Source organism: Alternaria infectoria, assembly GCF_024043175.1.
Source record: "Alternaria infectoria strain BMP 0036 chromosome Unknown scaffold_1, whole genome shotgun sequence".
NCBI classification, from domain to species: domain Eukaryota; kingdom Fungi; phylum Ascomycota; class Dothideomycetes; order Pleosporales; family Pleosporaceae; genus Alternaria; species Alternaria infectoria.
This window is the reverse complement of record NW_026250690.1, coordinates 1,108,379-1,130,389: the sequence shown is the minus strand read 5'-3', so window position 1 is coordinate 1,130,389 and position 22,011 is coordinate 1,108,379. Positions and strand designations below refer to the sequence as shown.

General features: G+C 53.6%; 9 protein-coding genes across 9 annotated transcripts; 8 read left to right on the top strand and 1 right to left on the bottom strand.

The window, feature by feature from the left end:
* Nucleotides 1-310: 310 nt before the first annotated feature.
* J4E92_000423 (uncharacterized protein) lies at nt 311-1,771 on the top strand (the record flags this gene model as incomplete). The annotated part of the gene is made up of 1 exon (XM_051491840.1): nt 311-1,771. One exon carries the CDS (start codon nt 311-313, stop codon nt 1,769-1,771), a length of 1,461 nt encoding a protein of 486 aa, XP_051357352.1.
* A 970-nt stretch (nt 1,772-2,741) lies between these two features.
* J4E92_000422 (uncharacterized protein) lies at nt 2,742-4,186 on the bottom strand (the record flags this gene model as incomplete). Its single annotated transcript, XM_051491839.1, has 2 exons — nt 2,742-4,058; nt 4,124-4,186. The coding sequence occupies 2 exons, from the start codon at nt 4,184-4,186 to the stop codon at nt 2,742-2,744; spliced, it is 1,380 nt and encodes a 459-aa protein (XP_051357351.1).
* A 2,200-nt stretch (nt 4,187-6,386) lies between these two features.
* Nucleotides 6,387-9,381, top strand: J4E92_000421 (uncharacterized protein; the record flags this gene model as incomplete). The annotated part of the gene is made up of 6 exons (XM_051491838.1): nt 6,387-6,569; nt 6,617-6,742; nt 6,790-6,921; nt 6,967-7,533; nt 7,581-7,767; nt 7,817-9,381. 6 exons carry the CDS (start codon nt 6,387-6,389, stop codon nt 9,379-9,381), a joined length of 2,760 nt encoding a protein of 919 aa, XP_051357350.1.
* A 747-nt stretch (nt 9,382-10,128) lies between these two features.
* J4E92_000420 (uncharacterized protein) lies at nt 10,129-10,929 on the top strand (the record flags this gene model as incomplete). The annotated part of the gene is made up of 1 exon (XM_051491837.1): nt 10,129-10,929. One exon carries the CDS (start codon nt 10,129-10,131, stop codon nt 10,927-10,929), a length of 801 nt encoding a protein of 266 aa, XP_051357349.1.
* A 2,488-nt stretch (nt 10,930-13,417) lies between these two features.
* Nucleotides 13,418-15,461, top strand: J4E92_000419 (uncharacterized protein; the record flags this gene model as incomplete). The annotated part of the gene is made up of 4 exons (XM_051491836.1): nt 13,418-13,444; nt 13,497-13,715; nt 13,768-14,808; nt 14,862-15,461. The coding sequence occupies 4 exons, from the start codon at nt 13,418-13,420 to the stop codon at nt 15,459-15,461; spliced, it is 1,887 nt and encodes a 628-aa protein (XP_051357348.1).
* A 496-nt stretch (nt 15,462-15,957) lies between these two features.
* On the top strand, nt 15,958-17,065 carry J4E92_000418 (uncharacterized protein; the record flags this gene model as incomplete). The annotated part of the gene is made up of 3 exons (XM_051491835.1): nt 15,958-16,013; nt 16,064-16,203; nt 16,251-17,065. 3 exons carry the CDS (start codon nt 15,958-15,960, stop codon nt 17,063-17,065), a joined length of 1,011 nt encoding a protein of 336 aa, XP_051357347.1.
* A 370-nt stretch (nt 17,066-17,435) lies between these two features.
* J4E92_000417 (uncharacterized protein) lies at nt 17,436-18,654 on the top strand (the record flags this gene model as incomplete). Its single annotated transcript, XM_051491834.1, has 2 exons — nt 17,436-17,700; nt 17,750-18,654. The coding sequence occupies 2 exons, from the start codon at nt 17,436-17,438 to the stop codon at nt 18,652-18,654; spliced, it is 1,170 nt and encodes a 389-aa protein (XP_051357346.1).
* Nucleotides 18,655-19,107: 453 nt separating this feature from the next.
* On the top strand, nt 19,108-20,487 carry J4E92_000416 (uncharacterized protein; the record flags this gene model as incomplete). The annotated part of the gene is made up of 1 exon (XM_051491833.1): nt 19,108-20,487. One exon carries the CDS (start codon nt 19,108-19,110, stop codon nt 20,485-20,487), a length of 1,380 nt encoding a protein of 459 aa, XP_051357345.1.
* Nucleotides 20,488-21,050: 563 nt separating this feature from the next.
* On the top strand, nt 21,051-21,920 carry J4E92_000415 (uncharacterized protein; the record flags this gene model as incomplete). The annotated part of the gene is made up of 1 exon (XM_051491832.1): nt 21,051-21,920. One exon carries the CDS (start codon nt 21,051-21,053, stop codon nt 21,918-21,920), a length of 870 nt encoding a protein of 289 aa, XP_051357344.1.
* Between the last annotated feature and the right edge of the window lie 91 nt (nt 21,921-22,011).

The window sequence follows — 22,011 nt, the reverse complement described above, 5'->3', positions numbered from 1 at the left end:
CGGTAGGGATAGTATAAGGCCTCGCGATCGATCTCCACCAGCCCAGACCCAAGAACAACGGAGATACACCGGAGACCATCGACCTCATCAGTTTACAGGATCGCAGCAAAACCGCTCAAACGCCACTCTGCATGCTGGACGCGACATGACGAACAATTTCAACCATCAGAACCCAAACCACATGCCGCTTGGGGTTCGAAGTGAAAGTCGTCCCGAGTCAACTGCCTTGAGCTCTGGAGTACCCACAGCACCTACTACGGCCCTGGGTTTTGGAGAGGTCCCAAACTATCAAGCCAGGCCTGCAGGTACCATGACAGGGTACGAGAACTCTAACACGGGCGGAAGTGGTCGAGAGCCCTCTCAGAGGGCCAAGACAGTTTCATCTCACAATAGCAATACCGGTCGCTATTCAGCCCCAGACGGACATGGACGTATAGACCAACACACTTCAGCGAGTCGGCAAGCTGTGTTACCAAACTTCACACCCCTCACATTCGGAGACATTGTCAACTTCTGGATGATCAAGCATTGTCTTATCGACGCCGATCTACGAATGGGGACCAAAGACGGAGAATATGGCTTCGCAGACAAATGCGTACTCCGATTCTATCCAAGCAAACGCATCCGGGACGAGTACGGCCAGGGTTGGCCGCATGGCTTTTACATGGAGGCTCGAGACGGCCTCGTGACTGCTGTGTCGTATGATGACGATTGGCCAACAATCGAAATCCTACCCATCTGGACTTATAGTAAAACAGGAGCATGGAAAAACGCAGAAGAAACCATACCCAAGTCCCCGGAATTCTGCGCTTCGCACCTGTCGATAATGAAACGACCGCGAGTCAATGCTCGGATACAATACGAGGCAGGAATTCGAGAAGAATTGGCGCGGAATCCAAACTCCACCAAGAAGATTTCCCGCGGCATGGACTGTCCAACTCCTAACGGCCATCCGTATGCGCCAATGGACTGCGTCGCGGTGGTCGAACGACTCCATCCGTACGATCCGAAGCGCAATTCTTTGATCAGGTTCTCCATGAGTATCACCGTATACCAAGATGCACGGGTGCAACGGCATTCTTCACTGGAGCCCGAGAGCAGACTTCGCACACGAGATATCTACCGCAAGTTCTTAAACATCAGGATGCTTGATCCTGAAGAACGGCGTACAGCTGACTATGGCCCGTATACTTGGCTCAAAGCACTGGACCCCAGCTACACTGGGCCCTTGACGACCCCAGAGATCGGCACCATCAACGCTGCACCTCCACAGGGGCCGACAGTACCTCAGCAAAACGGGGCATTGCCGCCTTCTACCAGTCCAGCTACGGTGGCTACACCTCATCAAATGTCAATGGTACCCCATCAGAATGCAGCCCCACCACGTCCTACTGGTACTTTGAGTTCTACTCCTCAGCAGGTGTCGACAATGCCTACTCAGAATGGGATCTTGCCATACCCTAACGATATTATCAACGCTGCACCTCCACAGGTGCCGGCAATACCTCAGCAAAGTGGAACTATGCCACCTCCACCGTCGGCGAAGCGCAAGGCTGACGATACAGAGGCAGGGTCGTCTGTAAATGCCGAACAGCAGGCCGCAGTGGGAAATGATATCGCAAAGGCAGAAGACGACAATTTCGGTGCACAAGCTGCTGACTCAGCCGCACCACTGGAGCCAGCACAAAAGCGACAGAAGACCACAATCGGCGCCGAGGACAAAGCCGATGTTGATGTCGGGCCTAAGCCTGACGACGCAAACCGCAAATAAGAGCTTGAGAACCTAGGAGATGATCTCCCATTGAACTGCAGATATTGCGGTTATGAGAACATGATACGGCTACGCTAGTTGGCATTGCCTTACCAGAAGAGCGACGTCGAGCGAGCAAGCATTGCAGCAGATGTCTTGACAGTGTATAATATCCTTTCCCATTCACATTACTACCCCATACTCGGATCGTTGCTTATTGGCTGTCTTGCCACTTCCTGCTCTTTCTTGTCTTGTTCATACTTTTACGTTCCTGGTGTTCTTATCCATGATCATAGTCGTCATCGTTCGTTGGTATCGTTCCGCTGCCGACATAGTCTTCGTTGCTCATTTCGCGCTCAGGGCATGTTAATGCGTGGCTGGTTATGTTGAATGAACATTGCGAAAGATAAAGGAGCGATGCGTTGGGTCGACGAGGTCATTAGATGTTTCAGGTGACGCGAAGAGAGGGAAAGGGGAGAGGCTGGATCTCTGGGCGAGGAAGGGGTAGATGTTGGTTTGACAATACTCGGGCCGAGTTGTGAGAGAGTCGGGGGTGAGAGGGGAGAGGTATATGAGGGTGTGCGTGATGCATGATTGGGGATCGATGAAGTGTGCTCGGTGTGAGAGTTGCAAGAACAGGGATACCTGTGGGGAATGACTGTTAACATATTAATTCGTTCTCGAGTCCGTAAATGTGTAATTGATACGTATGCGTTACATAAAAGCAGCGTGAAAAGAATCTTCGTAGTACTCGCGATAGTCATGACCCATTATGTTCGCCCCTGCGCCGAACGAACCCAGAAGACTCCAAAGCAAGTAAGCAAGCGGCCAACGACGGGATCTTGATATGCCCATGTAATGTCGTCTAGATGGTATAAACGTGAGGAAGCAAAGCAACGCTAAATGCTGGTGTACGATGATGAAGGATGATGAGGACGAAGGAAACGCCAAACGCTATGATAGAGGAGATTTGGTTGAGGGCCGTGGGGGATTAGACGGCGACAGTGTGGGCGCGGAACAACATCTTGAGGCCTGAAGGCTCTTTTTCCTTCTTCTTGGTCTTGCTGCTTTCTTTGCTGCTCTCCTTGCCGGATTTGCTCGAGGCGACTTTGCTGGAAGCGACTTTACTTGAGGCAACCTTGCTGGAGGGGCGTTTTGAGTCGGAGGTCTTGCTGGTCTTGACGCTGACTTCGGACTTGGGTGCGCGGTGCTTGTGCTCTTTGTGCTCTTTGTGTTTTGATTCGCTGCTGTGCTTCTTGGATCGGGTGCTGCGGCGGGACTTGAGATCGTCTTCGTCAAGTACGCCGGCGGCGCAAAGGGTGCGGGAGGCTTCGGGCGTGATGAACTCGCCGTCGACACTGGTGCCAGAGCTGTTGGCCTCGACATCTGCGATGCCGCGGCGCCACAGCTCTACGCGGCTGAGCTCCTGGGGCTCGAGCTCGTCGAGCTGGTTGTTGGAGTCTTCGATGGGCATGGTAGCGGCACGCATGGGCATCGCCATTTGCGGCTCAGGTAGGGGTGCGTCGACTTCCTTCTGGACTTGCATCTTCTTGATGATTTTGTATCCGCCGAGTGCGACAATGGTAACGCCGACAGCGACACCTCCAGCGATCATGAACTGGGGGCTGAGGAGCAGAGCTGCAACGGCAGGGAAGCTGCCCTTGAGCGTCATGAGGACACCAGGTCCCATTTTGCCGACGATGGCGCTGATCTCGGCGAGCGTGAGTGATACGGCGGCAAGCGCTTCGGGATTCTTCTGCAGGTTCTCGATCATGGCCGTGGCCGTGTGTTGTAAGCAGTTGGCCTCGTCCAGGAGCAACTCGATCTTGGAAGCCTTCTCTTTCAGCTCGACGTCGTTGTACTTCTTGTCGGGCAGGGGCGGGGGTACGTCGCCGTAGCAGAGATCCATATCGACTGACTTGGATCGCGACTTGCTGCTTTGCGATGAGCGCTGGACGGCCTGGTCGGAATTCCTCCTCGCAATCTCCTTGTTGTGTGCATCGCCGGCGAGGTCGGCTTCGAGGCGGTGTTTGCTGTTCCGCGGGCTGTCGTTGGCGTAGAAGCTGTCGCTGTAGCCGCGCTCCATCGCGGGCCGGTCATGGGCCTTGGTGCGATGGGTGTGGGCTTTGGACGCCTTGGAGCGATGCGAGACCTGGGAGCGGGCATCGTCGTCGTCCAGGCGGATGGCCTTGACGCCCTTGGCGAGCTCCTTCTCCTTCACGGCGGCATCGCGCTCCGCCTTGATCTCCGCCTTGCGCTCGCGGTAGGCGGCCTTGGCCTCCTTGAAGACGTTGACAATGTGCTTGCTCTGGGCGGGGCGTCAGTACGAGTACGGGGCTTATCGGGGGGCTAGCGAGCTTATCGGGCACTCACACTGCTCACGACCTTCCCGCTCTTGTTAATAACAGTAATAGTCTCTCCGAGTCCGACGGCCATGGTGACGTAGTAGGGCGTTGTGTTCCTGCAGCAGCTGCACAGCGCGCGGCAAGAGGGGTTTTGTGTGACCTTGAGGCTGGTTGCGGTGAGAATGGTACTTGTGTCCTGGGCCTAAAAGGCGGCGGTGAGCATGTATCAGTCAGTGCTCGCGGAAACGGCAGCTGGCGCAACTCCACAAGGTCCCACCTGGATCACCAAGTCGTCGCGGCCAGGCTGCGACTATAAGGAATTTCAGAGTCACTCCTGACGGCGCTATTGTCGGAACACTACGCGCGGAATGAGGCGATTTCTACCGACCGCGACACGCAGCCATGATGGTGGTGGAGCGCGGGGTGCAACCAGAGTGGCCGAAGCGACCTGCAGCAAAGCCATTCACGAGACTGCCCGCATACTTCGCATCGCTTGTCTGTGACGTCTCGCCCTGGTTCGTGGGCTGCGCCGTGAAGACTCAACCAGTGCAGTCCGGGCATAGTCGCAGCGCGTGTCGCCATGTAACTGGAGGCGCTTCCCTGGCGCCGGCTATGCGGGCAGCGAGACGCTGCAGCACTGAGGCCCCGGCTTCGCCTGCCATTGGTGCGGATGGCTGTCTTGCTTTATTACTGCAGCCATCGTGAACGTGTCGTGACGGCGACTGGACAACTAATTTTCGGCAGCCTCAGTTCTCACGCGTGCTGATGCAACGATGCAGGCCCTGGCAGCCATAACCCGACTGTTGCTGCCCAAACCCCAATCTGGAGCCGGCTGGAATCGTCAATCATTGTCCAGTTGGCATGATCGGCTCTGGGTTCAGCCTCCGGTAGCCTTCAGCTGGGAAGGTTGCCCTTACCGCGCCAGCCGTGGCGGTGCTGCTGTGGCGTCTGTGGCGGTGCGCTCTACCATCGCGGCCGAGACTCCAAAAGGCTGTCAACGTCGAGCTGAGAAGGTTGAAAATCTGAGAAGATTACGCAAGCTGCGTCATATCGAGGCTGTCGGAGGTTTGACAGTCTTGGTCATGGCCAGCAGTGTGGCTGTAGTTTGGTTGGGGTCCCACGCTCCTTTTTCTCAACCCACTTTTCCCACGTTTTCAACGCAGACAGGAAGGCACTCCCTGGTGGTGCTGGTGAGGCATTATCGACGATTCATTACCCGCAGGCGATCAAGGCTACTGGTCCCATTTACACTCTACACAGGCATCTCTGCTCGCCGATTTCCCATCCTGTCCAATCTTCGGCCGCGCTTCGCAATCCTCAAACTTGGCGGCAGAGTGTTCCAGAATGCACACCGACGATCTTCACTCTATCTCTTCGACCTGCATGCGGCAGCCTCCAGCCTCCCGCGCCCTGATATGCATGTTCCCGTGAGGCTGTCCTAAGTCTCCTTAGCAGCTGGAGCGACTCGAGGCGGGCCACACCAACCGCGTCATTTACAATTGGTAGCTCAACGTCGGAAGCCGCTCTCTACGCTGCGACCACGTATTCGGGCCTGCGAACGGTGAACTATCTGTTATTTAGAGCTCGCAGACTAGAAAGCGACTGCATGATTGACAGCGCGCCGCCAAGTTGTACGACACGTGCATACGTCGACTGCACGCTGGTGCACATATGTTGGCACCACTGCCCTTGCTGTGAGATATGCTGATATGGCAATCGAGAAAAAGGAAGCAGCTATGTTCCATGATCTCAGCTTACTGTGAAGCACACTCCCACCTTGAGATATGGCGTCATTGCAGCGAGATCGCTCGCCATGTAGGAGCGGTGAGCTCGTTACTCAGTGCGAGCAGCAAGGCTCGAGCTCCCCTGAGAGGTCACCTAGCGACAACGAGACGTCCTCAGATATTACGCTGAACGAGGTAGATGAAGCCGATCAACGGCTGCCTCTTTCGAGCACGGTAAGGGAGGCACCGCTATCGCACAGCGCGGGACTTTCTTCTTCTGCCATCTTTCCGTTCCATCTCCTCGCAGGCTGTAGCTCAGCAGAAAGAAGGACCATGTGCATCTTGTCAGCGTCGCTTACATCGCAGGAAGTGAAGACAGCTCTAGGTGTAGGACTAAGAGGTACGTCTAGTCGAGTTGCTGCGTCCATCGGTGGTGCATCAGGGCCCCGCAGCCGGCGCTTTTGGCCCTGGACCCTGAATGTGCCGTCATCGCTCCCACCAAGTCGCGAAACCTTTACACGCGACCATGCACTCACTCCAGAGATACACCACCAAGCCGGGCTGACCATGCCAACAGCAGCGCCTCCGCATAATGACGGCATCCTGGAGACGCAGGGCGCAGAGAAGTCTGGCCTAGATGGCAATCGAACGCCAGCCCTCGCGCATCGGATGAAGCACGACAAATCGATCCTCGCGTTAGCAGTGTCATCACAGTACATCTTCGCTGGAACACAGGGCGGGGAGATCCTAGTACGTGTCTAAGCGAGCTCCAGAGGCGCCAGGCTCATGACGTGCAGGTGTTCAGCCTCGATACCTACGAGCGACGCAGCGTCGTCCATGCGCACAAGGGCAGCGTACTCGGCTTGTGTCTGTCGCATGACCGCAAGTGGCTGTTCTCGAGCGCAGCAGATCCGATCGTCAATGTGAGAGAGTCTGGAACGTCCATCGTCGGTGTATGCTGAGTTGTTAGGTCTGGTGCACGTCGACCTTCAGACACCTCTACGCGCTCTGGTCGCCATACGATATCGGAGACATCTTCTGCGTCGCATACTCCTCCCAACATCGTACCGTCTACCTCGGAGCCCAGAACACAAGCATACAAGTAGGAAACAAGACTGAACAGAAAGGCATGGGCTGACAGTAGCAGTGGTACGATTTGAAAGAGAAAGACACTAGACCGGCCCCGAGTCTGTCATCGCATCCTGCAGAGCGAAAGAACAAATTCTTCGACTCCCTAGGACCTGGCGGCGCGCAAACCCCGAAGCCCAGCGGGGCAGACACGAGACCACGCGACGCAGTAGGCGGGCAAGAACTGCAAATCGACAGCCATGACATCTGCCAATTCGCCCACTACGGATACGTACATTGCATGCTCCTGGGCAGCGGGATAATTCCGGAGGCGCCATCCGAGGAGATCCTGGTCTCGGGTGGAGGAGACGGGCGTATCTTGCTGTGGCGCATAGATCCCGCACAGCGTGGTGCCATCACAAGCCTCTACACATTGGAAGATGGAAGGGAGGAAGGTGAATCCATACTTTCACTCGCCAGAGAGGGCTCTTTCCTGTACAGTGGGCGCTTCGACGGCGAGGTCAACGTGTGGGATCTTGAAACCCGACAACTAGTGCGAAGTCTGAAAGCGACTACCGGTGATGTTCATACCCTAACATTAGGTGCCGGCGTTCTGTACGCGGGTGGTAAAACTGGTGTAATGCAGGTGAGTCTCCTTTACTGCTTTGTAAGAACCATGACTAACAAAGATAGAAATTCAACGAGCATTACGAAACCATCACGACCTTCAAGGCACACGACGGCCTAATTCTCGCTTCCGCGTTTACCAGATACAACGATAAGCCAACCCTCGTTACCGGCGGTAATGATAATACTGTGGTTATCTGGGAAGTCAGAGATTGTGCGGAGCCCAACGCCGTCTCACGCAGAAGCAACAACGGTTTGTACACATCCGAAACTTTGATTTGCTCAACTAATGCGTTGTGCAGATCTCATGGTGGAGTCATTGAGACAGTTCGTGTCTTTTCGGACCGTATCGTCGCTGCCCAAATATCGCGCTGACTGTCGTAGAGGGGCGTCTTACTTGCGTTCCGTCTTCCAGAATTTTGGCGCTGTTACCGAGATGATCAACACAAGCGAGTACAACCCAATTGTGTTTGCAAAATTCCGCGGCAACCCGGCTACAGCGGCCTCACGTAAGAAAATTCTGTTCTACGGGCACTACGATGTTATCCCTGCAGAAAACGAACACCGCAAGTGGAAACACCATCCCTTCGAGCTGACAGGAGAGGGAGGCTATTTATATGGTCGCGGGACGTCTGACAACAAAGGCCCGATTATGGCTGCCATCTACGCAGCTCATGAGCTTGCAAATGAACAGCGCCTGGATTCCGACATCATCTTCCTCATAGAAGGTGAAGAGGAGAGTGGCTCTCGCGGTTTTGAAAGAGCTGTGCAAGCCAGGAAAGATCTCATTGGTGATGTTGACTGGATCCTCCTGGCCAACAGCTATTGGCTCGACGACCATGTGCCCTGCCTGACTTACGGACTCCGAGGAGTCATACATGCTACTGTGCAGATTGAGAGTAAGCATCCTGACTTGCACAGTGGTGTAGATGGAAGTGCTTTGCTAGACGAACCGCTCAAAGATCTTGTCATGCTGCTATCACGATTGACAGCACGACACGGCAAGGTTCAGATCCCAGGTTTCTACGACCCTATCCTACCTTTGACAGAGGATGAAGAGGGACTCTATACCGAGATTACCGAAACACTTTTACGTGGTAACCCAGATCTTGGCGATGCAGGAGAGCTAGCACAGTCATTGATGCGCAGATGGCGAGAGGCTTCACTCACCATCCATCGCTTTCAAACTTCTGGTCCTGATAACTCAACTATCATCCCTCGTCTTGCTAAGGCTGCCCTTTCCATACGGCTGGTGCCCAACCAAGAAGCGGGTGATGTAGCAGAGAGTCTGAAATCCTTCCTGCAATCTGAGTTTGAAGATCTTGACTCAAAGAATCAGCTCAAGGTAACAATCGAGCACCAAGCCGAGCCGTGGCTTGGTGACTTCAACAACGAGATCTTCCAGACGCTTGAGCGCGCCATCATGTCAGTATGGGGTCCAACGCTTGGACAGAGAAGAGAAAGCATGTCTGTAGTTCAGCCACCCGACTACTTCTCGCCATTATCACGAGCAGCGGCCGAGCCTTCAACACCTATTACCAAAGATAAGCCTGCGCCAGCGACATCTAACACCCTGGCCAACTCGTCCGACCCCGCTCTTGCGGGACCTGTCATCTCATCTGGCAGCTCGACGCCTGATCACACTCAAAGCGAAACAGCGTCTCGGAAGCCACTGTACATTCGAGAGGGTGGCTCTATCCCCAGTATAAGATTCTTGGAGAAAGAGTTCAATGCACCTGCTGCGCATTTGCCGTGCGGCCAAGCAAGTGACAGCGCGCATTTGGACAATGAGCGTCTGAGGTTAGTCAACCTGTACAATAGCAAGAAGATCTTCAAGGAAGTGTTCCGGGAGCTGCCGAAGAAATGATGGCTTCGATTGCATTGTATAGTCGAGAAGTAAGGGACGTATGGCAGTTTTGGAGGGTGATGTTAGGTGTACCGTTTAAATTCATACCCCCGAGTATGGTAAACCACGGCTGTGTCTCTGCGGCACCATACTGCGTATGCATCATATGAACCATGTTTTGCACTTCCAACTACTCTCTGTGATACGAAGCCTATCAAACTGTACAAGAACCAATCACAACACGTCAGAGCTCCAAGACCCTCGGCTTACCCCAATCGCATACCCCGCTGCAGCTACCTACTAGCCGGACCCTTCTCCATACATCACCACTTATATCGAGAAACATCTCATGGTCAACAGGTTGAAGCGAGCACGAGAAATTTAGTCTGTGCAAAGGCAACTCCAACGCGGCATAGACCAGCAGGCTTACGCAACGCCGATACCGGCCGCGGATTGATAACGTCGTACGGTTGGACTATTGAATTGGAAAAGCTGTGAATCATAGGGAAGGTGAGATTTAAGGTCTGGTCTTACGGCACTGCTAGAGGATTGTTCGCGGACGGTACTCGTGGTTCAAGCTGAAGGTTGCGGATTTCTCGGTTGCTGGACATTCATTCCCTATCAACCTTTACACAGCATCGCCATCGCCATCGCCATCAACAACACCCATCCGCTACCCTAATATCTCCCAACTCCAATACCAGACAATCCCGCCATCCATCCTACCACTCATCAAATACCAAACACCCATCCCATCCCACCACCAAGATGGGCGTCTTCTACGAAACCATACCAAACAGCCTCATCCCATGGATCAAGGAACAGCAAATGCTCTGGGTAGGCACCGCGCCCCTCTCAGGCGACGGCCACATCAACATCTCCCCAAAAGGAGGTCAGAACTTTGGCGTCCTGAATGAACGAACGTTTTGGTACATGGATCTCACCGGCAGCGGAGTAGAAACACATGCGCATCTGCACGAGCCGGGAAATGGTCGTATCTGCGTCATGTTCATGGCCTTCACCGGCCCCCCAAAAATCGTTCGCATATGGGGCGAAGGCCGCGCCATCGAGAACGGAACCCCAGAGTACGAAAGCTTCATACGAGAGCACAAGGTCGAAACGATCCCGGGTTCCCGCAGCATCATCATGGTAGATGTGCACCAATGCGGTACTTCCTGCGGCTTCAGTGTGCCCTACTACGACTTTGTTGGCCACCGCGACATTCTAAACGAACACTTTAGAAAGAAAGACGCCAAATACCAGGCTGGCGACGAGAAGGAATCGATGGACTACTACTGGGCGTGGAAGAGCCAGTTGAGCATTGATGGGTTACCTGGCATGAAGAGGGGGTATGAGTTTGCGCAGAGGAATGGGGTGCAGCCGTTGAAGAAGATGGTGGGGCCGTATGCGCCTGGGGGTAGGGGCAGGAGAGATGGGGATGGGAGGGTGGAGGCCTTGTGGCTGTTTGTGGTTTTGTTGTTGGGCATTGTTATCGGTGGGGCGGTTAGTTTGAGTGTTGTTACGCCCGAGAGGGTGAGGGCGTTGCAGGAGAATGGGAGGGTGTTTTGAGCGGGTGGAATCTAAAGATGTGGAAAGGTGCTAGTGGAAGCAACCACATACGCAAAGGTACTCCTCATCAAATGAGAGAGATCGCAATCCTCAACCTTTGTGCTAGTGGAAGATAAGAAGCGGAGTGTACTGCGTGTTAGAGATTCAAAAGGATCCAATCGGTAAACTCCATGCAACATGTGCAGTATACGTTGTTCGACACTGCGCAGTGCAGGTACTCGTGTAACTCGTATGTCAGCAAATTGTACCAAAGGAAGTTAGTTATGTCGGTGCTAAGGATCTCACGCATAGTTGCACCACCCGGTACAGTCTGCGCGTGATAGTCGTACCTGTACTGGTTCCTGGCGTGATGACAGTCGAAGCGATTGGTGTATGCATTCAAGTGAGCCAATGATCTCTACCGTGAGACATTGCAGGTAGCTCAGGCCGCTCTTGCTGCCAGTAAAGATTGGAGTAAAGGAATCCCGATGACTGATCATCTACTTGGCGTTACGTGGGAATTGGGAATTGTCATTAGGCGTGCCATGTGCTGCAACACACGTATACGAATATCCGGCGCTGATGGTGGAGATTGTCGAGTTTGAGAACGGATGGGGAAGCGACAGGCGGCGGGGTCAGACGGGGCGGGATCCAGCCGTAGCTACTACCTCAGCGTTGGGAAGGTGCGAACCTTTCTGTTACCTCACCGTGGCCTTGGCTAGACTCAGCGCTCTGACATGCGCGTGGTACCGAGCACATGGAGAGTGCCAGCGTAGTCGATAAACGGACTATGCACTATTCCTCGTGTACTCCTAGTAGGCTTTAGCCGTTTTGCACCAAGGCAGCCCTGAAGTCGGTATACGGTGCTGACTATGTCTCGGCTAAGCTTGTCTCATGATAGATGTAGAGAGCCCTGGCAATAACGTGCGAGGGCGTGTTAACGAAGTCTTCAAGCTCTTCAAAATCAATAAGCTCAGCGTCGCGTCATAGAAGCGACGGCAAAAGGCTTGGGGCCAACTGCCAACACCGCAGACGCTTATCCGTGGTTCTGGCGTGGCGAGGCGTTTCAATAAAGCCGGAACCGTAACGGTAGAGTACCTGCTCACGTGCGGCATCGCGCTTGCCGGCCGAGGTCTTCATCAAGCTTAATTTAGGCGACGTGTCGATCTTGAGTTCCCCCAATCCCCGTCTTTTACCCTATCAACTTCACCGTCGACACGCTCTATTTGCGAAAAAGGACCGCGCATCTGACCAGGTCCATCGAGGATAGGCGCGACACCACTCCAATGCGCCGTATGATTACCGCACACCACTGAGCCCGTATCTCAAAGGGTGGCGTGAATAAGCCCTTGCATACCGCGTCTGGGCAGGAAGCCTCAACCGCTGCCACTGCGTCTTCATATCCGCTGGCCGAGGCTTGTCTTGTCGCTCGAAATTCTTGATGCCGGTACCCGGTGTCGTGGTGTCGCATGTCGCATGTCCGTCCCCTGAGCGTGCAATTACCGTGGCCGCAAATACGATCGGGGTCCGTTGCCCAGGTCTTGGGCAACGCAGAGAACATTCGGGAGACCCGCCTCGACGATAGCCCTGGCAGCATGGCCCTCGGAGGAGCGAATGGTAGCGTTCGGAGGAAGTCTTGGCTGTATGGCGCGATTGGCTAAGCCGTTGTCCGTATCCCAAGCTTCGAGCCATTATCTTGTCTATCTGCAGGCGGCCCCACAGCGTGGTTGTTGGTGGGAACGTCTGGCCTGCATCCCGCCAGCCTCCTCGATGTCTTGCCCGAATCAATCGCTGCGGTCGTCTTCCAGAACGTTTGTATCGACGCTATACCAACGCTATCACCCGCAGATAACCGCGTTTGCAGTCAGAAAGAGCAAGGTCGCTGATACCGCGATTGAGGAATGCATGGGCCATGGGCTGGGCCTCCAAGACCAGAGTCGTTGGAGGCGCGAGCTAGTGGCTCTGGGCATTTCTTGGGGACGACTATCGCTACCCCGCGACCACCTGCTTTAGGCAGGAGGTTAGTCGATGGCATGCGACTGGGGCGCCACAGGTAATTGTTATCTTGGAACCAGCAAGCTCTTCTTGTCTCGCTGCTTGCCAGTGGTGGTTAGCAACTTGGCGAGGCTTGAGTAGCCCAGGACGCCTCGGCGATGCGGTGCGAAAAGAGCATCGTGCAGCACCTATCGCGCACGCGCCGAATGCCTTTCCGGGCACAACAGCCGCGGTGGCAATGCGTTTGCTGATGGACAGACGGTCGTGAAGGAGTCGATACGGTGCCCATCCCTGTGTCGGTGTGCGCGCCTTCCTTATCGGGCCTGAAGCTGTAGAGCACGACGTCGGACCCGTGATTCGCGTGCTCAAATTAAATGCACCACCACCCCATTCTCTTTGCTCTTCAGGGTCTCTCTTCTCCTCGCCGCACCCCATAAACAATCACCTGGCTGCTTTCCCAGTCACTCAACCACGGTCCACCTTCATTGTCAAACGACCTAGGTGCACGCCCATCATGCCTGTTGGTGACGCCGGTGAAGTCGTGAGTATACTCTTCCCAAGCTCCATTGCATACTTGCTTACGACCCTTGCAGCAAGCTGTCGGCTTGGACCCCGCTCTTATTGACGCTTCTGGCGACCCCACGCGCAAGCACCCCGAGATGCACACAACCTCTGCGCCCGCCTACCTCCACTCCGAGGGCAAGGCCACGCTCCAGGACAGCTACCTCAACGAGGCCGATGACTTTCCCACCGATGAGGAGCTCGCCACGCTTCGCCGTGTGCCCGCTAGGATCCCATGGAAGATCTTCACCGTACGCAATCGCACTCGCAGAGCACGTGAGACAAACACTGACTTGACTTCAGATCGCTTTCGTTGAGCTTGTCGAGCGTATGAGTTACTACGGAACCGTTGCTGTATACTCCAACTACATCGCTAAGCCGCTCACTACGCCCACTGGAGCCGCGCTCAACCCAGATGATGCTGAGGCTCAACCCGGTGCCCTCAACATGGGCAAGCAGGTCGCTTTCAGTTTGACTACATTCAACGCCTTCTGGGTCTACGTCTGCCCGCTCCTCGGAGCCTGGATCGCCGACACCTACCTTGGTCGTTTCAAGACTATTCTATACTCCGTCTTGGTCGCTGAGATTGGTCACTTGATCCTCGTCGCCTCAGCTGCGCCATCTGTCTTGGAGAACTCCAACACTGCCCTCGGCGTTTTTATCCTCGGTCTCATCATCATGGGTCTTGGAACTGGAACTTTCAAGCCCAACATTGCCCCCCTTATCGCCGAACAAGTTCCTCAGGAGAAGATGCGCGTTGAGACACGCGGTACTGAGCGCGTCATTGTCGACCCTGCTGTCACTGTCACCCGTATCTACAACTGGTTCTATTTCTTCATCAACATCGGTGCTCTGGTCGGTCAAATCAGCATGGTTTACGCTGAGCGATACGTCGGTTTCTGGCTCGCGTACCTGATCCCCACCGTTATGTTCATCATCGCTCTCCCCGTCTTGATCTTCTGCAAGAAGTTCTACATCCTCCGTCCCCCGAGCGGTAACGTTATGGGCCCTGCTTTCAAGCTTCTCTTCAAGGCTCTTGGACGCGGAATGAGCATCAACCCCGTTAAGACTTGGAAAAACTGGAACGACGGCAACATGTGGACTGCTGTCAAGCCTTCCGTCCTTGGCTCCGCCGCACCCAAGTGGTACAACTTTGATGACGCCTGGGTTGATGAGGTTGCTCGTGGTTTCGCTGCCTGCTCCGTCTTCTTCTGGGTGCCTATCTTCTGGCTTGCATACCGCCAGATGGACTCCAACCTGACCCAGATGTGCGCCACCATGAAGCTCGGCGGCGTCCCCAACGACATTCTCTCCAACTTGGACCCCATCGCTATCATCATCATCGTAAGTACTGTCCAATGGTCTAACGCCCAGAACGAATGCTAATCGTACTATAGGTGCCTATCATGGACTCTCTCGTTTACCCCTTCCTCCGCAAGCGAGGTATCCGCTTCACTCCGATCAAGAAGATCACCGCTGGTTTCATCCTCGGAGCCTTCGCCATGGTCTGGGCAGCGGTTCTTCAACACTACATCTACAAGACCTCCGGCTACTACGAGACCAAGGACCCCGAGTACAAGACCGACATCACTGTCTGGGCTGTTACCGGTGTCTACGTCCTCATTGCCATCTCCGAGATCTTCGCCTCCGTCACCACTCTCGAGTACGCCTTTACCAAGGCTCCCAAGAACATGAGGTCGCTCGTTCAGTCCGTCCAGCTCTTCACTACCGCCTTCTCTGCCGCCCTCGCCCAGGCTTTCACTCCTCTTACTGCCGATCCCCACATCGTCTGGAACTACGGAAGTGTAGCCATCATCTCCTTCGTCACCGGTATCGCCTTCCACTTCGCCTACCGGAACATGGACAAGAACGAAGACCAGCTCAACCTGCTGCCCACCGGTCACCTCGGCACGGAGGCCCAGACTGCTGACATCGAGAGGCGCCAGAGCGTCAACGAGGAGAGGCGCGCTAGCCTTGTCGCTCAGGAGAAGATGTAAGCGGTTTACTTCTAGATGTGTTGATGCATGATGTTGTGGTTCGCTTATCGAACCACCGTACAACGATATACCCCTCGAACCTATTGGTTACCGCGTCTAGGACGCTAGACATGTGTGATGTGCCGCTCGCTGGATGCGTCGGTCTCTGGTCATGACTAGTTTACTTACTTTAATGCCAAACATTCACTTCAAATCAATAGTCTCGTGCAATTGCGGTGATGCAAAGAAAAGATTACAGTCCACATGGATCGAGTATTCTCTCTGCGGTGGTGATCAAATTGTGGTTACGACTATCGGTCCGAGTGCCCAGGCCAGGAAACCCGCGCTAGCGTCTCACGCTAAAGCCAGGGTCTCGCGATCGAGCATGACTGTGGTTGTGTTCACGGAAGAATAGAACCTTCTCGTATGCTTGAGCGTCACAATACCAAGTCGTCAACTCATTATATACGCACCATATCCAACGACTTTACCTTAGAGGCCAATTGCGTAATTCAAGATGGCGACAGGTCTATCGCAAGCCACACGTGACGAAGCTGCCATGCTTTCAGAGACGTAAGACCTCTCGGCTTCAATCACTGTACCATCTGCGCTGACGCTGCTAGCTTTCCTCTATGCGATCTTCCGCAAGAACTTCGTGATAAGATATACGAGTATTCCTTCGACTCGAAGATAATCTTCCGCCATGACCCATTCGGGCCTAAGATGGAGGGTTACGAGCGACCTGAACTTTATCTGCCACCTAGTATGTTTACTGTCAATGTAACCGTACCAGTATTGACCTTTCCACAGATGAGACAGACGAAGAGATTGAGGACGATGCTAGGAGCGTACCCAACGTAAAGATCGAAGGAGTAACTCATCGCCAAATCGGAATGCTATCCTTCAAAATCTTGATCGCGACGCCTTTGCTCGCTGTATCCAAACTCACGAACTTGGAAGTGAAAAGGGTCATTGAAATCGTGAAGAAAACCTGGGCCCGGACCATCCGAGAGTCTATCCATCATCTACACCACATCAAATCCCCTAGCCCCGCCTTCCTCGATCTCTGGTCCCGCAGTGAACTAGTCCTCGGTCATCAACCCGGCTCATCTCTCCTCTTCTTGAGACTTCTTCCAGATTCGCTCAAGAAGTCGCTTCGTCGGCTCTACCTCACCTTATCTGTTACACTTACCTATCCCGGCTCGGATTCTCGCGCAGTATGGGAGCCGAATAATCCTGAAGAGGATGCCTTGTTTACCAATAGTATATGGGCTTACCTCCCGAACGTACGTGAGATGGCGATCGAGATCATACCGACATACTACGACTCGTGGCTTGTCGGCAGGACTCCTCCTTCGGAATATGTTCTCGATATGGTTTGGGAGGGCCGCTTGGATACTGTGTGGTTCTATTACAGAGGTGACCGTATCTCAGTACAGACAGATAGACTCTTCTTGTGGAACGTGGCGATGGAGGGGAACAGCCCTGATGACTACAGTGAGGTGGACTTCTATCTAAAGGGGGTGGAAGAGACCATCTCTCGTACGTCGGCTGGATCCGCGGTATGGCGAGAACTACATGCCTTTCGCGTTGTGAAGATCACAAAAGAGCGGAAGCCAGCTTAGTACTGCAGCTGCGACGTGTCTTGTCAAAACTCCCTGTCGTCTTGCTGGTTGTCGGCACACAGCCCTGGCATTGGTCTAAATCCTAGCGTACTCAGTCGTATAGTGAGATTTTGTAGTAGTAGTAAAGGATCGGAAAATTGTAGAAAATGGAATTTCGCAGGTTTGCGCAATTTTTGGGGCTGCGTGTTCGTCGATGTTACGTGTGAAGAAACTCGCCAGGCCCGAGCGAGGAAACAAGAAGAGGTCCGAGCATTCGCGAGACGCGTCTCAGCGCGTCGCGCTAGTGCTGTCACCTCCTTCCGCGAGCACTCCTCTTCCGTTGTTCTCGCGAGCGCAACATTGAAGCCCGATTTCACATACAGCAACAGCAATGCGTAAAGAGACAGCGGAAGAATCGCGGTCTGGCCATGGTGATGCTGCCGCACATCTAGACGTGTTAGGACTCTCCGCCCTACGCATCGCGTTCCTAAAGCTAACAACATGCAGTTTTCGTCTGCATGACCTACCGCAAGAACTTCGCGATATGATCTATGATTATTCGCTTGAGCCAAGAGCGATCTTTCGGCATACGAACCGCGAAGATCAACGGGAACAAAACCAGGGTTACGACCTGCCAGAGACGAATCCTAGCAAAGGTACGCAGACTCGGGTGTAACCACCACGTCAGGACTAACTCTCCCATAGAAGACCCGCAGATGATTCTCGATATGATGAAAACACCGCGAGTGCTTGATGAGGACCAGCCAGTTCCGGACGAGCTTTACGATGTGTTTTGGAGCGACCCTAATGGAAGCTTCGGCTTCTTCTCTGACCGCCAAGATGTAATGCTCACGTACAAGATCTTCATGTCGACACCATTACTTCTTGTATCCAAAGAAGTGAATAGAGAGGCGGAGACGGTACTGCGGGCCAACAAACGAGGATGGATCAATTACTACAACGAAGTCGCGCGATCCAACATACATTACCATCGGATCATTAAACCGACCAGGGCTTTCCAGTACCTTTGGTCTCGCAGTCAGGTCGTTCTGGAAAACACTACCGCGGATACCATGTTCTTCTTGCAATTCCTACCGGAGGTCTTGAAGAAGAGCCTTCATAGTTTGATCATCACGAAAAGCTTGATGATCGAAAACGAATTGTCGATAGCACTCTGGCAAACTGACGACGAAAAGGGCGGATCGTTCATGTCAAACTTGATCAAAGAACACTATCCTAACCTGCGTACAATGGCTCTTGAGATACCAAGCACGGAGGAAGAGATGAGAAGCAATATCAATAACGCTTTCGGGCACTTATGCGATATGCTCAAGATGAAAGATCTAGATGCCCTCAGGTACTTCTTCAGGGAGGCTTGCTTTTCTCAATCCGACGGCTGGTTCCTCATAGATGTGGACCTAGAAGGGTGGGAGCTCAGCGATGAGTCCGACGACTATGAGGTGGGAGAAGACGAAATTTCGGAGCGCTACAAACAACCCCTGGATGGCGTGGAGGAAACTATTTCGCCTACTTCAATCGGGTCTGCCGTATGGCGCGATCTCGGAATGGAGCGCGTCGTCAAGATCACGAGGTCGCAGACAGCAGCCTAGCGCTGTGGCTGCGACGTATTCTAATATGTGTTTTGAATTAGACCTAGGTTGCAGTAATTCATGGCATCGCGCCACCCTCCAGTCATTCCCATTGCAACAGTTAGTCAGGGGTGTGCCTATTGGCTGTGCCACGCTACTCTCCTCGCTCGGCGCCCACTCACTACTAGCCAAACAAATGTGTAAGAAATATTTGGGAATATCGTCGCAACGTCGCGGTACTGCTTACAAGTGTAGATGCCTTATTGGTGGTATACGTTGCGAGAACCGTGGTCAAAGTGTGCAACCATGGTACCGAAAGTCTGCCGCCTTCAGGCATCAAGATCACGTTTTCAGTTCCAGCATGTATATATTGCGCTTGGTTTCCTACTCTCATCTCATCTCTACAATCAACTTCCTGTTTCCAATCATACTCTACAACCAAACTATCGCAGCAACTACCGAAACTCAGACATCATGACTCTTACTATGATTCAAACATCAACCGAGTTCGAAGCGGATCAGCTCTACAACGCCATTCACTACTCAGATTTCGCTTATGACTACACAACGACGGTTTCAGCCTATTTGAAAGACTTTCCTGCTCTTCCCTCCGCTTCGACTACCGAATACTCCTACGCACCAACCTCAATACCTACCTGGTGGTCAGAATTCGCGCACAACACACTTTTGTCAGACATGTCTTATCCAGTCTCACCAAGAGAGTTGAAATCTCTCATCGAAGCCGAATTACACCAAGGTCTCACGCAGTCTGCTATCCTCCAGCATTGGATGAAGAGATCTGGGAGCGAAATCCCGCTTGGCAGTGCCGCTGCAGCCGCAGCACTCCAAGACGCCATTATCGTGGCCTCTGATGCCGAGTGGTACGAGCACGATGACCATTTCATCACGGAACTCGGAATATCTGTTCTCGATCCGCGTTCCGTGCCACAACCATTTTCCTCATCGCCATGGGGTATTCTCACCAGCATGGAGAACTACCACGTGCGCATCAAGCCCCACGCACATCTCACCAACAAAGACCTCTGCGAAGGGCATCCAGATGCCTTTCAATTCGGCAGCACAACCTTTGTCAGCGTGAAAGAAGCGAAAGAAATGCTGCGCAGCATTTTCACTCGCCGAGACATATACGGTAACCTACGTCCAATAATCTTCGTCGGCCACGCCGTGTCAAACGACTACGAAGTCATAAAATCGCGCTTTGGTCTCGACCTTGAAGAAATCGGCACCATCGTCGCAACAATCGACACACAAGTGCTGGCCGTAGAGCACGGCCTCGTAAACCCATCCCGCAAAATCCGCCTTGCACATCTCCTCGCCGAATACGACATCAAAGAACCATACCTTCACAACGCCGGCAACGACATCGTATGCACCATGATCGCCGCCTTCCTAATGCTTTGTCCTCCAACCCAAACCCCGCTCAACAAACTCCACTACGTGGACCTCAAAGCGCAACTCCACAATGCGGGCCAAACCGCCATCAAAGAAGGTCGCGGCTACGGCGTCACGCGTTTCTGCGAGAAATGCGATTCCCATCACCACACCGCACCGTATTGTCGCGTGAGCGTGTGGCACTGTGAACACTGCGAGAAAGACCCCCTGACACGACACATGGCGTATACTCATAATTCGCAGAAATGCATTCATGTAGTCAAGCAGGCTGCGCTGATCAAGAAACAGGGCAGCATGGGCTATGGACAGGGTGGGTCGAAGCGCTCGAGTAGTCCTAATGCTGTGCCGTGTGAGTTTTGTATTGAGAGTACGGATCCGAGACGGTATTGTAATGAAAATGCCTATGGGCACAAGACGGGGGATTGTGCCTGGCGGAGATAGAAAATATGAGAAAATCAGATTAAAATATTTTTAGCTTGTGTTCTCCAATTCATGTGATATCCTGGTGTGTGTAGGGTGTCCAGGTTTGTGATGTTGCTCATTGCAGACTGTCTGTTGCGTATGGTTTCTGCGAGTTGAGGAAGGCGTGGATAGCTCATCGACGAATGCACTGTCATCGTCGATGCGCATGCATTGTTTGAGGAGATATCGGGTCGATCGAAAGTAGCTGTGCGCAGGTCGTCTTCTCGTCGCGAGACATTCTTCGTTGGGTGGAAAAGCGCAGCGTGCCTGCCTTCCAAGGTCAGCGATGTCGCACAGCGTTGACGCGGTGACGTGAGAAGCAAACAAACATACCCTCGTTGCTGCCTACGCGCTTTCCCTTGAAATCTGGCACGTGCCTTTTCAATGTGACACCTTCCATCCCCATCGCTTCTGCACACCTTCCGCTTTCCATTCAGCCTTGTTCTCTTGCGCCTTCGACGCACTACCGCTGCTTGCCGACAAGCTTACAGCATCTCTACACGCTTGTGTTACCTCGTCGATTTGTCTCAGCGTTCACAGTCATGTCTTACCGCGCCTTTCACGACATGCCCACCGAGCTTATCGAGGCCGCCGCAGGCTACATGGACGACGCAGATCTTCTTTCCTTTCGCTTGACATGTAGACATGCAGACGCGAAGACCCTACGCGTAGTCGGCAAGCGCTTCTTCTCCAGCCTCAAGACCACTCTGATGGCGTCCGACCTCGAAAAGCTCGACGACATCTCTCGAAGTGCGCGACTAGCCAAATACGTTAGGAACATCCGGATCGAAGACGACCAACTAGAGGTTGTATCATCTATGCCCTCGGGCGAAGGCACTTGTCTGGATCCAAGGGCGCTAGCGATATTGAGAGCGAGGCATTGCATCTGGCTGCGCGAAACAATGGTCATCCCTGAGGTAGACAAGGCCGCCGTTGCCAAATTGAAGACGATACTCGAGGAACGCCTCTTGTCTCTGGATACCCTTGCTATTCACTACTCTGACACTAGAGATGAAGAGAAAGCTACAGAAGCTACCATCGCGCTCGCTCAAGAGATCGTTCTAGACGGGAAACTTGCCAGTACCGCATTCTCAGTCTACCTCAGTTCCCGAGGGCTTTCCTGGGTAGGAGCCGTCTTGACTCTGTACCTTGATCGATCCAGAGAAGGCTTGGATAACAGACTGCTTCAGAATGTGGGATTGCAGCTGTTGTCCGGTGGGCCTCCGTTGGACCACCTGCTTACCTCAGTTTCCGAGGAGACGCAAAGGTTGGGACATCTCCGAATGGAGTGCACAGGACCGCAATACGCCCTACTTGTCGGCCTCGTGCACCAAGGAAGGTTCGTGCCCAAGCGGACGATCCTGCGGTTTTCGTCGTCAAAGACGTTTCGGCGAGTTCGTCAGACAGTCTGAAGAGGATCGGCCTCAGAAGTATCTCTGTGGTCTCCGTGTCACGACTGGGTGACTTCTTGCGCGGAATTTTGGACAGATACCCACAGTGGGA